The 14,400-nt window shown below is 44.4% G+C and overlaps 5 protein-coding genes, 1 non-coding gene and 1 pseudogene across 7 annotated transcripts; 5 read left to right on the forward strand and 2 right to left on the reverse strand.

The window, feature by feature from the left end:
- The first annotated feature begins 4,548 nt into the window (after positions 1-4,548).
- Positions 4,549-6,081, forward strand: LOC149075171 (histone H2B). Its single transcript, XM_089242446.1, has one exon. The coding sequence runs from the start codon at positions 5,382-5,384 to the stop codon at positions 5,754-5,756; it is 375 nt and encodes a 124-aa protein (XP_089098572.1). The 5' UTR covers positions 4,549-5,381; the 3' UTR covers positions 5,757-6,081.
- A 1,593-nt stretch (positions 6,082-7,674) lies between these two features.
- LOC149075172 (histone H2A) lies at positions 7,675-8,655 on the forward strand. Its single transcript, XM_089242454.1, has one exon. The coding sequence runs from the start codon at positions 7,936-7,938 to the stop codon at positions 8,308-8,310; it is 375 nt and encodes a 124-aa protein (XP_089098580.1). The 5' UTR covers positions 7,675-7,935; the 3' UTR covers positions 8,311-8,655.
- A 215-nt stretch (positions 8,656-8,870) lies between these two features.
- LOC149075173 (histone H3) lies at positions 8,871-9,281 on the reverse strand. The gene has a single exon (XM_089242443.1). The coding sequence runs from the start codon at positions 9,279-9,281 to the stop codon at positions 8,871-8,873; it is 411 nt and encodes a 136-aa protein (XP_089098569.1).
- A 229-nt stretch (positions 9,282-9,510) lies between these two features.
- Positions 9,511-10,140, forward strand: LOC149075174 (histone H1-III pseudogene; annotated as a pseudogene). Its single transcript, XR_016193964.1, has one exon. The product of XR_016193964.1 is annotated as a histone H1-III pseudogene (transcript).
- A 382-nt stretch (positions 10,141-10,522) lies between these two features.
- LOC149075175 (histone H4) lies at positions 10,523-11,277 on the reverse strand. Its single transcript, XM_089242459.1, has one exon. It carries the CDS (start codon positions 10,894-10,896, stop codon positions 10,585-10,587), a length of 312 nt encoding a protein of 103 aa, XP_089098585.1. The 5' UTR covers positions 10,897-11,277; the 3' UTR covers positions 10,523-10,584.
- A 216-nt stretch (positions 11,278-11,493) lies between these two features.
- On the forward strand, positions 11,494-11,612 carry LOC149075176 (5S ribosomal RNA). The gene has a single exon (XR_016194245.1). It is a non-coding gene; the product is annotated as a 5S ribosomal RNA (ribosomal RNA).
- A 483-nt stretch (positions 11,613-12,095) lies between these two features.
- Positions 12,096-13,041, forward strand: LOC149075177 (histone H2B). Its single transcript, XM_089242450.1, has one exon. The coding sequence runs from the start codon at positions 12,342-12,344 to the stop codon at positions 12,714-12,716; it is 375 nt and encodes a 124-aa protein (XP_089098576.1). The 5' UTR covers positions 12,096-12,341; the 3' UTR covers positions 12,717-13,041.
- The last annotated feature ends 1,359 nt before the right edge of the window (positions 13,042-14,400 follow it).

The following is a 14,400-nucleotide window of genomic DNA, read 5'->3' on the forward strand; positions in this document are numbered from 1 at the left end:
ACTACGTCATCATCTTCTAGCATAAGCTCAGTCGCAGAATCACCCTCGCCACCAACAGTGGCCCACCACAATATCTCAGACGCAAATCCTACCCCCCCCCCAGGGCCAATAATCGAAAATTCACCAGAACGGGCAACGTCACAACCAGAATTGGCAAGTATTGAACCTCTGTCACCCAAGCCCGATAACCCCAACCAGTCGACCCAACGTTCCAACGGAAATGAGCCCGGCATACATCCCGCCTCGCCCCCAGGGCAAAATATCGCCAGCCCACCTCAGTCGCCCCCGAAGGCTAATGCTCCCTGCAGCCCAGCCAGACCTACATCCCCACCTATCAACCAAGGAGCGAGCACATCCCAAACGGAACTGCCCCCAACCCAGGTGGAACAAGTTTGCTCGCCCCCACTAATCGAACCCCCCTCCCCCGAGGAGGCAGCTGCCCAAAACGACAACGAGGGCTTCACAGAAGTCCGCTATGGCAGAAAAAAGAATAAGCCGACAACACAAGTGCCCCCGGCGCCCACCCCTAGTCGAAATACCAACACCGCCCCCAATCGAAATAAAAAAATACAAATTCCGGCCATTATACTCACACGCTGGGGAGACACCTGGCTAAAGGACTTCGCCGCTGTACGTAAGCTCTGTGATCACCCCCCAGAGGCAAAGCCTACCCACAACTCTCTTGTGTTCCAAACATACTGTGAGAAAGATCACAGAGTAGCAACAAAATTTTTCGACTCGAAAAAATTCACATACCATACGTACCGGCTCCAATCCGAAAAAACCCTAAAATTCGTCATACGTGGACTACCCGCCAATGTTAAACCCATCGAGATTGTCGAGGCCCTTAAAACCCAGGGCATCGAAACTATCAAAGTCACGAATATGAAAAACTACACCACTGGCCGACTTCTCCCCCTTTTCCTAGTAGAAGTCGACATTGAAAATAAGCTATTTGCAAACGTGACGGAAATCGAAGGCGCCCCCATAGTAATTGAACGCTACCAAGGCGGTTCCTCCCCCATTCAATGCAGGCGGTGCATGGCCCCCGGGCACACGGCCCTTTTTTGCCGAAATCTGGCCGTCTGCGCATTCTGTTCTGGGAACCACGAAACGGCCAAGTGCTCCCGCAAGGGAAACAACAACTACCTAAGGTGCTACTTCTGCAGTGGTAAACACACCGCCACCTTCCCTGGATGCCCGGCCCGCCCCCCCGCCCTCAACAATAACAGCCGTACGATCCTGCCCAAGATCCCCCCCAACCTTGTGGCCCCCCCAGCATCTGATTTTCCCCCCCTTCCCTGCTCGCCACCCCTCGCCGAACTAGACGACGAAACCTACGAGCACGGAGTCGCCCCCATTGTCGTCAAACCATCGACAGCTGCTACCCCCCCCATCGTGACCCCAACAACAGTGTCACCATCATCGAACCTCCCAGAATTAATCGAAAAACAAAAGAAACTCCACGAAATCGTTAGACCCGGCGCCCCCCCCTTTGCAAAAGGCAGGCCCCCGCTTGATCCGGCAGAAATCAACAACCAAATTGAAACACTCACAAATCGTAAAAAATTCCAGCTATGTATGTACGAGCTTATCTACCAAAGACCAAGGCTCAACATCAGTGGCGTAAGTGAAATAGATCTCTCAATACAGGAAAGCCAGGAAAAGCCTGTCGCCCCCCCCGTTCCCACCCCTCCTCCACAAGCCCCAGAAAATAGCCCCCCACTCCCACACTCACCGCCCCCCACTACTGCCGCCCCCCCTAACGAAAGCACACCAACCGAGTCGCCCCCCTCCCCCCAGAGCCTCAACGTCAACGCCCTTGGGCTCCAACTTTCCACACTTTCACAGGAGACCATCTCAGCCCTAATCGCTTTGCTCACAACCCTATTAACCAAAAATTGATACAACGGCCGCCCCCCCCAAGCCATTCACCATCATGGCTTGGAACAGTAATGGAGTCGCCACCCGCATCCGGGAACTTCACGCCGAAGCCATCCACCATCAAGTAGACGCCATTTTGCTCAGCGAAACCTGGCTCCTCCCAAGCAAAAAAATTAAATTTCCAGGCTACACCATTTATCGAAACGATCGCCTCCATAATCGTGGTGGGGGAACTGCTATCTTGCTACGCAACTGCTTTTCCAGCCACCCTCTCCCACTTCCCCCCTCCCCATCCATCGAAGCCACGGCTATTACAGCACACGTAAACAAACTTCCCATAATCCTTTGCGCCATCTACAAGCCGCCGAACCAGCCAATAGACAACAACCTTCTCTCCTCTCTTTTCGATCGCTCTTCTCCCGTCTTCGCGGGGGGCGACTGGAACGCCAAGGATCATATGTGGTTTAGCAAAAACAGAAACAGAGCGGGGCGCCATCTACGAACCTTTTGCTTAAACCACTTTCTTGACATCCACTCCACGACAACGGAGACCCACTTTCCCTCAAATCGCCGCCACAACCCGGATGTACTCGATTTCGGGATCTCGAAAAACTTTCTACACAACATTTCCACTTACACGAAGCCCTTGCTCACGTCGCCCCATAACCCGGTTTTCTTTGAAATCGAACTTAGTATACCCAGAGCCCGTAGAATTGTTAAACAAACAAGTTGGGAAAATTTTCAGGAAATCCTGCAAACAGCCGATATTATTGAGCCCTCCCCCCCCACCCCCGCCGTCATTGACGCCGCTGTCTCAGCGATCACAGCACGTATACAACACGCCCTCGCCCAGTCTACCACCGAAATCCCTAGTAACGACTATCGTTTTGGCCTCCCAAGGGACATCCTTGAAAAAATTAAATTCAAAAACCGCATTAGAAAAAGTTGGCAGGTACGCCGCCGTCGATCAGACAAAATTCTCCTTAACCGGCTTCAAAAGCAAATTAAAAAGGACGTTGACGACTTCGTAAACTCCCGTTTCACTGACTTCGTCAGTAACGCCACTGCTGAAAACGGCAACCTCTGGAAGGCATGGCGTGTCTGTCAACCCAGGGCCCCCCGGGTGTCAAAGTTAAAAAAAGACGACACCCTAATTTTCGACGATGACGTCATTGCCGAGACATTCGCCGATGCCTTCCAGCAACAATTTTCACCGAATCGAGTACAGCCCCTTACCACGGCGAGGAACAATCGGCGAAGATGCGCCTCTTTCATACATCACCACCTTCAGAACAGGGATGACCATATGTCCCCCACTTCCACATTTGAAATTTCTACCCTCATCAAGAAGCTAGAACTAAAAAAGGCCCCCGGAATAGACGGCATCCCCAATAGGGCACTTAAGCTCCTCCCCCCCCCCATTCTTCACTCCCTAACAAATATTTTCAACAGCTGTCTTCTCACCAGTTACTTCCCCACGCCATGGAAGCATGCACTGATTAAAGCCATACCCAAAGGGGGCACCGACCCGCTCCTCCCCCAATCTTTTCGCCCAATCAGCCTTCTTTCTGGAATCAGCAAATTATTTGAAAAAATCGTTGCCACCCGCCTACTCAAATTTACAAGCGATCATAATATTATACGTTCTGAACAACATGGCTTCCGCCCGGAACACTCTTGCGTTACGCAACTGCTCCGGGTCTCCGACTACATCACGAACGCCTTCAACTACGAGGACTCGGTCGCAGCCCTCTTCTGCGATATCTCGAAGGCGTTCGACAAGTGCAGCTTCCCCACTCTTCTTTCTAAGATGATTGACCTCCGCTTCCCCCCCCACTTCATCGTCTTCTTCTTCTGGTACCTGACTAAACGAACTTTCCAGGTGAAGCAAAATACCACACTCTCCTCCATTCGTCCCATTCGGGCATCGGTCCCCCAGGGCAGCGTCCTCGGCCCACAGCTTTTCCTGTTCTATATAAACGATTTCCCATCCCCGAGAAACGGAAAACTTGCGTTGTTTGCCGACGACGCTGTCGCCCTCTGTGGAGCAAGAAACCCACTATATGCCCTCTGGAACCTTCAGGACACCGCAGCTAACATCGAAGAATGGTGTAGAGAATCCGACGTGGTAATGAACTTTACCAAGTGTAAATTCATGTGGTTCTCACACAGAAAAAAATTGCCTCATCATACCCTTCGCTTTGGGAACCAAAACCTTGAACCGTCTAACACCGTGAAATATTTAGGCTGTACCCTCGACAAAAAACTTCTTCTACGCGAACACACAGCCAACATCAGAAACAAAGTCAACGGCATAATGGGAATGCTAAACAAAATCACTTTTCCAAGCGCAAAGCTCACAATCAATAATAAGGCCATCCTTTACAAGTCGATTCTTCGACCCACAATGATATATGCATCCCCAGTCTGGACCCCATTACGAAAAGGAAATATCGCCATCCTACAAAAACAGCAAAACAAAATTCTCCGGAGACTTGTAAGGGCCCCTTGGTTCGTGCGCAACATTAATATACGGGCGGACCTCGAGATTCCACACCTCTTCACATATATCAAGCAACTCAACAATTCGCAATTCGAACGGATGGCCGCATCCTCCCACCCACACATCCGAGAAATCGTCAACTACGACCCGGCTGAGACCTGGAGGTACCGCCGGGCGCTCCAGATCAATGACCTAAACTGGGAAAATCTATAAGTACTTTTCCTGCCAATAGATGGCAGCATCATTTTTCTGCAACTTCTCGTCCCATCGATCACTCCATCTCCTCATCGATCTTCTCATAATCGAAATAATCGAAATACCATGGCCTCTTGCACACAACACCCTTGCTTGAGAGAGACGCCCAACTCGGGCCACTTGCATTGTTTTTTGATTTCTTAACCTTTCTTGTGTTCTTCCTCCTGCACCCTTTCCTCTGCCACCTCTCTCCCCCCTCCCCTAACAGCTACTAACATATTTTCCCTCTCTCTTCTCTCCCTCACTTTCCTCTTCACCATCGACCAATCCCAGCGCTGCCTGGGTTCAACCAATCGCATTATGCTCCATCACGAAGATGATCTTCTTCACAGCTTCTTTTCGCTATCTTTCTCACTTCACTTTTAACTACTAACACGTGAGGTTGTGCCGCCATTTTACCTGTCGCATTGTACAGTCGCATAAATAAGAAAATTTACGAAAATGTTTTATTTCGCCACCGACCAATGACCACTCTTATAAATTAATTATAAGAGAACTTTAGAAAAAAAAAAAAAAAAAAAGAGCCTTTCGCCAAATTTTCCCCTCACTCACACTCACTTTCACATACGACACATACATTACTCGCTTGTCTGTCCCTTCACCGGGGGTCCCCAAGGGGCCCCAGCCTTTAAGATGGCTAATGGCCCAATTTAAGGGCCAGTCCCCACCGTAAAATTTTGAGTCTGGTCTGGTCTGGTCAGTCGAAATTTAAATTTCATAAATTTTTTTTGGAGTTAAAATGCCGCCACAACCTTCAGGAAAAGCTGTGAAGAAGGCCGGAAAGGCCCAGAAGGCTGTCCGTGCCGGAGACAAGAAAAAAAGGAAGAAGCGAAGGAAGGAGAGCTTCGCAATCTACATCTACAAGGTTCTGAAGCAGGTCCACCCAGACACCGGGATATCTAGCAAGGCTATGTCAATTATGAACTCCTTCGTAAATGACATCTTTGAAAGAATTGCAGCGGAATCATCACGACTGGCCCACTACAACAAGAGAAGCACCATCACCAGTCGAGAAATCCAAACTGCAGTGCGGCTGTTACTCCCCGGAGAACTCGCCAAGCACGCAGTGTCTGAAGGAACGAAAGCTGTCACCAAATACACCAGTTCAAAGTAACGTCTTTTCGTTCGGGGTGGAAAAAAAAAAAAAAAGGCCCTTTTGAGGGCCAATAAATCGAGTAAGAAGGTTCCAACCTCGTCGCAAACGTGTCAGAAACAGACGTGTTGCCTAACATAACGGTAATTTAATATAACAATATAATAAGGTGTAATGTTAAGAGTGCTTACCTTTGATGATGAAGAAGAAACCAAGAATCCTTTTGAATTTATCCCTAAAAAAAAAAAACCACATCAATAAGAACGCTATTCAAACATATATCAATGAAATTTCTGCGAAAGAGAAATTGAATGTGATGGCAGAAAAAAAAAAAGAAGAAACTGTCTTGGGTGGGATTCGAACCCATGCTCGTGTGGAATCTGAATGAAAATTCAAATAAAACCCCCTTTTTTTTTCGCCCGCGGCGCCCCCGCGAGGGGTTCCCCAGGTAAGGTATAGCTTCGCAACAATACTTTCTACCACACAATAGATATACCACGTGATACGCTCGGCGCAACAATATATAAAATATCATTATCTGCCTCCGAATATATTCTCTCGAGTCCATTGTCTTATCCATTAGGCCACAGTCATCTGTTACAATTAACACGATTTATTTATTTTACATACAATATGTACATTACATTTATGTATTTTACATACAATATGTATATTACATACAATTTATTTCATTATCATAACCGAATGCAGATTCGAACCCATGACTCTCGTAAACACTAGGCTCAGGATTCGTGTCCGTCGTCTTAACCATTACGCCACTAGACACGACATACATCATTCCTAGTTAGCTACTGAAAGTCTGCGATGCAAAGAAACGAGAAATCCAACTTCTTTTTTTTCTTTCACACAAAAATATAGTGAAATTATAATTTCCTAAATTCATCTACGTTAGTAAACAATTAAATATTCATTTATGATTTCATACTTCTTTTGTGAATATAAACAATATTTTTAGTATTTCGCATGTGTCCACTTTGTTCGATTTCATTTTAGCCCCCCATGTATTATATTCACATTGATTTTGTGCACATAACATAACATAATTTATACATTACTTTAGTATTTCCCATGCGTTCACTTTGTTTCGACAAGTTTATTTACTTCATTTTAGCGTTTTCTTCGTTTAGCCTAACGTTTCACATTCATTTTGTGCATATAAACATTACTTTAGTATTTCCCATGCGTTCACTTTGTTTCGACAAGTTCATTCCCTTTCAGCCCTTTGCACATACCCGCATCATATTAGAATATCTGTGCTTTGTGCTGCCTTTCAACTCGTTTTTTTTTTTTTTTCTTCTTTTCTTGAAAGTTCAGCCCATTCAGTAAAAGTAAGTACCGAACCTAAATATGAATAAAATAATTTATTTCCTTGAAAATTAGCAAAATTTTCCGCGTAGTCCCGTATACGGGACGTTATAATACATCCGCATCATATTAGAATATCTGTGCTTTGTGCTGCCTTTCAACTCGTTTTTTCTTGAAAGTTCAGCCCATTCAGTAAAAGTAAGTACCGAACCTAAATATGAATAAAATAATTTATTTCCTTGAAAATTAGCAAAATTTTCCGCGTAGTCCCGTATACGGGACGTTATAATACATCCGCATCATATTAGAATATCTGTGCTTTGTGCTGCCTTTCAACTCGTTTTTTCTTGAAAGTTCAGCCCATTCAGTAAAAATAAGTATCGAACCTAAATATGAATAAAATAATTTATTTCCTTGAAAATTAGCAAAATTTTCCGTCCCGTATACGGGACGTTAGTAATCATTTAACTTCAATGACGAAAGAGACATGCCATACATGCAGTAGTTCTAAACAAACAAACACCACCTCTAATAACAAACGAAAAAAGAAATAAGTTTCATTTAAACACGAAGAAATATATGGGGGGGGGGGGGTGTGTGAGAAAGAGAAGAGAAACCGTTAATGTCCCGTTAATACGGGGAGAAGGAAATGCGAATCAGAATCATATAGTCAGCGCAATCTTTTAGTTTTATCGATTATTATTCGGTTCAAAACTACGAAGGCGTGTCTCGTCTACAACTACGACGAACGCGGATCGCGAAAACGCCAAAAAGGGGCACTATTGGCTGAAAGGAAAACAAGGAAGGCAGAGCTCTCAGGCTGATATTGGCGGCGCCGGTTTTAAGGAAAAAATTTTTTAAGGAAAAATTAAACATGTCTGGACGTGGAAAAGGAGGAAAAGTAAAGGGGAAGAGCAAGACCAGGTCTAGCCGTGCCGGTCTACAATTTCCCGTCGGCCGTATCCACCGTCTCCTTCGAAAAGGCAACTACGCCGAGAGGGTAGGTGCCGGAGCTCCGGTATACCTGGCCGCCGTCCTGGAATACCTGGCTGCCGAAGTTCTCGAATTGGCAGGAAATGCAGCGCGAGACAACAAGAAAACCAGGATCATTCCCAGACATCTGCAGCTGGCGATCAGGAACGACGAAGAGTTGAACAAGCTCTTGTCCGGAGTGACAATAGCTCAGGGAGGAGTGCTGCCCAACATCCAGGCAGTTCTCTTGCCCAAGAAAACCGAAAAGAAAGCTTAAGTCAAGCGAAGGAGAAAGGAAAAAAAAAAAAAAAAAAGGCCCTTATCAGGGCCAATAAATCACGCAAAGAGGTCACGCTAAATCGCATTGTTTAATAATAATAGCAACACAGTCGCCTCAATTTCCCCCGGAAAAATAGAGACGGGTTCCGAAACACAATCGCATTGTCCGCCGGGGATAGCCACGCCCAGACCATAAAAGTGACCCCCCCCATAAAAGTAAACAAAGCAACTCTATTCGAGTCCAAAAGTCTGGGTTGGGTGACATACAATAGTAATAAAATACAGCGTCACATTTCTCTCTGTGCTGCGCGCAAAACAAAAACAAAAAAAAAAAAAAACATACGCGGCTTGTCGTAACTTTCTTTTCTAATCAATCGAATTCGTCAGAAAAATATTTAAAATTGCATGTAAAGTTGTATATGTAATACAGTATACGTATTAATAAAAAAAAAAAACAATTTCAACTCGTGTGTGGCAATGCGAGTGAAAAGGCGCACCTCTTTGCATGTGTTGGCCCTTAGAAGGGCCGTTTTTTTTTTCCTACTCCTCCTTCACGACTTAAGCTCGTTCACCCCGGATCCTACGTGCAAGCTGAATGTCTTTGGGCATGATGGTAACTCTCTTGGCGTGGATAGCGCACAAGTTGGTATCTTCGAACAGACCGACGAGATAGGCCTCGCTGGCCTCCTGCAAAGCCATGACAGCAGAGCTCTGGAAGCGCAAATCGGTCTTGAAGTCCTGGGCGATCTCACGGACGAGGCGCTGGAAGGGCAATTTCCTAATGAGCAATTCCGTCGACTTCTGGTAACGACGGATCTCTCTGAGGGCCACGGTACCGGGCCTGTAACGATGGGGCTTCTTCACTCCCCCCGTCGCCGGGGCACTCTTACGAGCAGCCTTGGTCGCGAGCTGTTTCCTGGGGGCCTTGCCTCCGGTACTCTTCCGGGCAGTCTGCTTGGTCCTAGCCATGTCTGCGTATCGATGAAAGAAACGTCTGAACGCGTTGAGAGCAAGACGATAAATGCTCAATTTTTTCGACAAGACAAAAGCGCCAAATTCAAAGTGTAACGGCCGATTACGACGCGATTGGTCGATTTCGAAAACGAGAAACGCGATTGGCTGAAACGAAGCGCAAAGGGAATCTACTGCAAAAAAACGAGAAATTACTGATCATTTCGTTACGTGAGTGCAAGCGAACATGTCCGAAGGTGCACAACCAGCTCAATCTGCCGCGCCAGCCGCCTCGACCCCGAAGAAAAAGGGGGCGAAAGCTGGCAGCAAGAAACCGAAAGCTGCTCCCTCTCATCCGAAAGTATCGGAAATGGTGAACAGTGCCATCACCAGTCTTAAAGAACGGGGCGGATCTTCACTCCAGGCCATCAAGAAGCACATCGGTGCCCAGTACAAGGTGGACGTGGACAAGCTTTCACCCTTCATCAAGAAGTACCTGAAGAGCGCCGTAGTCAGCGGAGCCCTGGTTCAGACCAAGGGCAAGGGTGCCACCGGATCTTTCAAATTGAGCGCATCCGGGCAGAAGAGCAAGGAACCCTCTGCCGCTGCCAAACAGGTGAAGAAACCCAAGAAGGAAGGCGCTTCGAAAAAACCCAAATCCCCCAAGAAGACCGCAAAGCCCAAGCAGAAGTCCGAGAAAAAGAAAGCAGCCCCCGCAAAGAAATCGACGGTCAAGAAATCTGCTCCGAAGACCAAGTCTCCGAAAAAAGCAGCCAAGCCATCGAAACCGAAAGCGGCGAAGCCGAAAAAAGCAAAGTCCACTCCGAAAAAGACGACGGCAAAGAAAGCAAAAAAATGAGGGAGTAAGCCCAAGGCTTGAAGGAAAAAAAAAAAAAGGCTCTTTTCAGAGCCAAGAAATGTTTGTGAGAAGGTGCCGAACTCGCATATAAATATATGATACGTGTTATCATGGATAACATATAAATACATAACATAAATAATCAACGCGATTTTGTTATTAAAGCGCGCGAACACAAATATATATATATAGAACATAAATAAAGCCCCTTACGAGGTCTGACGAGACCTCGCAGCTCTGGGGGGCGTATAGTACTTGACCTTTGAAGAAAGTACGATTACATTACAGCAATATTTTTTTTGTAACAAATATTTAGTACCAACCCTTTAAGTTTATTTTTTTAAACATATTTAACAAAGTTATGCGACTCAGTTTCAACCTATCATATATTTTTTGGCCCTGAGAAGGGCCTTTTTTTTTTTTTCTCCTCCGCGTCTTCTATGGAAACCGCATATGCTGTTTTTAACCGCCGAAACCGTACAGGGTTCTGCCTTGTCTCTTCAGCGCATAGACCACGTCCATGGCGGTGACGGTTTTCCTCTTGGCGTGCTCGGTGTAAGTGACAGCATCCCTGATAACGTTCTCGAGGAAAACTTTGAGAACTCCACGGGTCTCTTCGTAAATGAGACCGGATATACGTTTCACACCACCACGACGAGCCAAACGACGGATGGCGGGTTTTGTGATGCCCTGGATGTTATCGCGAAGAACTTTACGATGTCTCTTCGCTCCTCCTTTGCCCAAACCTTTTCCTCCCTTGCCTCGACCAGACATGTTGAATTTGCGAAATCTCAAGCAGAAATGAAAGGAAATCGACAATAACCACGATCTCTGTCTCGAAAACGCGGAGCTGACGTCACTGCTGTCTAACGGGCATTGGTCCGCCGACGAAGCGTTATTCGATTGGTCGATAAAAGACTTGATTTATTTCCCCCCCCCTTTAACAGGAGGAGGGGGGGGGGGAGAGAGAACCGTTATCCCCCCCCCCCCTCACGGAGAAAATTAACGCAGCAGCACTGAAAGTTGGCGGAATCGATGCCTACTGTAAGAGATTGAACTGGAAAAAGAAAACATTTTCGGCGGAAACGAGAATGGCTTAAAAATTTTGCGCAAAAAAAAAAATATATATATATATATAGAAGGGCCCTTAGGCGATATTCTTCACATGTCCGTCAACCAGCTTGTCCGTCTGCGCTTTCGGCAGATGAAAGAGCCTCCTTTGTGATGTCATCAATTAGAGTACCAGTGTGATGTGACACCATCTGTGCCCCAACTCCCACGGGAAGAAAGGAACAAAGCAGCGGAAATGGACGGGCTCCTTTGAATAGATTTTATGACCACTTAAGAAGTGTGAAAAGAGCATTATGTATCGCCAACGGCCATACCATGCTGAAAACACCGGTTCTCGTCCGATCACCGAAGTTAAGCAGCATCGGGCGCGGTTAGTACTTGGGAGGGTGACCACCTGGGAACACCGCGTGCTGTTGGCATCACTTTTCTTTCTTTTTTTAAATCGGTAAGTAACATAATTTTCCAATAATTTAATTTAAAAATATGTGTGTGTGTGTGGGGAAAGAGAGAATAAAAGAAAATTAAACATAAATTAATATACTATATGGCCAGTGATATGGGCCTATATGGCTCTGCTTAGTGCTGCCATCTACTGTTGGCATTTTTTTTCCTTTCAGTAATTTCTTCTAATCCCACAATCCATGGCAAATTTTTTTTTTAATAAGATTTAATTTAAAAATATTCAAATAAAAGAAAAATTAAATTTATTTCAAATAAATCAGTGATTCATATATGATTCTACTTAGCACTGCGAGATACTGTTGGCATCATCATCACATTCATTAATCTTTTTTTTTTTTATTCATTTGATAATTATGTTTAATTGGATAATCCATCAATAACATTTTCTACAAGCGATTGAATTTTTGAATCAGGGGGGGGGGGGGGGGGGGGGAGAAAGAGATTAAATTCATTCAATTTCTAAGGTAATTCAGTTCCAGAAGGCGCAGTTGATACATGGTTCTGCTCAGTGCCGCCATCTACTGGTGATAAATACGAATTCTCTTCCCCCATTGTTTATATTTGAGATTGGGTTGCGGAAAATCACAAATGAGAAACTTCACTTGTGGAGTAAACTTGTAGTCCTTTCAGTACAAACGACATTAAAAGTCGAAATTTAAATTTCATAAATTTTTTTTGGAGTTAAAATGCCGCCACAACCTTCAGGAAAAGCTGTGAAGAAGGCCGGAAAGGCCCAGAAGGCTGTCCGTGCCGGAGACAAGAAAAAAAGGAAGAAGCGAAGGAAGGAGAGCTTCGCAATCTACATCTACAAGGTTCTGAAGCAGGTCCACCCAGACACCGGGATATCTAGCAAGGCTATGTCAATTATGAACTCCTTCGTAAATGACATCTTTGAAAGAATTGCAGCGGAATCATCACGACTGGCCCACTACAACAAGAGAAGCACCATCACCAGTCGAGAAATCCAAACTGCAGTGCGGCTGTTACTCCCCGGAGAACTCGCCAAGCACGCAGTGTCTGAAGGAACGAAAGCTGTCACCAAATACACCAGTTCAAAGTAACGTCTTTTCGTTCGGGGTGGAAAAAAAAAAAAAAAGGCCCTTTTGAGGGCCAATAAATCGAGTAAGAAGGTTCCAACCTCGTCGCAAACGTGTCAGAAACAGACGTGTTGCCTAACATAACGGTAATTTAATATAACAATATAATAAGGTGTAATGTTAAGAGTGCTTACCTTTGATGATGAAGAAGAAACCAAGAATCCTTTTGAATTTATCCCTAAAAAAAAAAAACCACATCAATAAGAACGCTATTCAAACATATATCAATGAAATTTCTGCGAAAGAGAAATTGAATGTGATGGCAGAAAAAAAAAAAGAAGAAACTGTCTTGGGTGGGATTCGAACCCATGCTCGTGTGGAATCTGAATGAAAATTCAAATAAAACCCCCTTTTTTTTTCGCCCGCGGCGCCCCCGCGAGGGGTTCCCCAGGTAAGGTATAGCTTCGCAACAATACTTTCTACCACACAATAGATATACCACGTGATACGCTCGGCGCAACAATATATAAAATATCATTATCTGCCTCCGAATATATTCTCTCGAGTCCATTGTCTTATCCATTAGGCCACAGTCATCTGTTACAATTAACACGATTTATTTATTTTACATACAATATGTACATTACATTTATGTATTTTACATACAATATGTATATTACATACAATTTATTTCATTATCATAACCGAATGCAGATTCGAACCCATGACTCTCGTAAACACTAGGCTCAGGATTCGTGTCCGTCGTCTTAACCATTACGCCACTAGACACGACATACATCATTCCTAGTTAGCTACTGAAAGTCTGCGATGCAAAGAAACGAGAAATCCAACTTCTTTTTTTTCTTTCACACAAAAATATAGTGAAATTATAATTTCCTAAATTCATCTACGTTAGTAAACAATTAAATATTCATTTATGATTTCATACTTCTTTTGTGAATATAAACAATATTTTTAGTATTTCGCATGTGTCCACTTTGTTCGATTTCATTTTAGCCCCCCATGTATTATATTCACATTGATTTTGTGCACATAACATAACATAATTTATACATTACTTTAGTATTTCCCATGCGTTCACTTTGTTTCGACAAGTTTATTTACTTCATTTTAGCGTTTTCTTCGTTTAGCCTAACGTTTCACATTCATTTTGTGCATATAAACATTACTTTAGTATTTCCCATGCGTTCACTTTGTTTCGACAAGTTCATTCCCTTTCAGCCCTTTGCACATACCCGCATCATATTAGAATATCTGTGCTTTGTGCTGCCTTTCAACTCGTTTTTTTTTTTTTTTCTTCTTTTCTTGAAAGTTCAGCCCATTCAGTAAAAGTAAGTACCGAACCTAAATATGAATAAAATAATTTATTTCCTTGAAAATTAGCAAAATTTTCCGCGTAGTCCCGTATACGGGACGTTATAATACATCCGCATCATATTAGAATATCTGTGCTTTGTGCTGCCTTTCAACTCGTTTTTTCTTGAAAGTTCAGCCCATTCAGTAAAAGTAAGTACCGAACCTAAATATGAATAAAATAATTTATTTCCTTGAAAATTAGCAAAATTTTCCGCGTAGTCCCGTATACGGGACGTTATAATACATCCGCATCATATTAGAATATCTGTGCTTTGTGCTGCCTTTCAACTCGTTTTTTCTTGAAAGTTCAGCCCATTCAGTAAAAATAAGT

This window comes from Pholcus phalangioides, unplaced genomic scaffold (assembly GCF_987345545.1).
Source record: "Pholcus phalangioides strain wild (caught in Gottingen) unplaced genomic scaffold, Ppha-v1.0 ptg000015l_1, whole genome shotgun sequence".
In the NCBI taxonomy this organism is placed as follows: Eukaryota; Metazoa; Arthropoda; class Arachnida; order Araneae; family Pholcidae; genus Pholcus; species Pholcus phalangioides.

Bases quoted from the DNA above. Each gene is read 5' to 3' on its own strand.
- LOC149075175 (XM_089242459.1), bottom strand. From the start codon at position 10,896: ATGTCTGGTCGAGGCAAGGGAGGAAAAGGTTTGGGCAAAGGAGGAGCG.
- LOC149075173 (XM_089242443.1), bottom strand. From the start codon at position 9,281: ATGGCTAGGACCAAGCAGACTGCCCGGAAGAGTACCGGAGGCAAGGCC.
- LOC149075171 (XM_089242446.1), top strand. From the start codon at position 5,382: ATGCCGCCACAACCTTCAGGAAAAGCTGTGAAGAAGGCCGGAAAGGCC.
- LOC149075172 (XM_089242454.1), top strand. From the start codon at position 7,936: ATGTCTGGACGTGGAAAAGGAGGAAAAGTAAAGGGGAAGAGCAAGACC.
- LOC149075177 (XM_089242450.1), top strand. From the start codon at position 12,342: ATGCCGCCACAACCTTCAGGAAAAGCTGTGAAGAAGGCCGGAAAGGCC.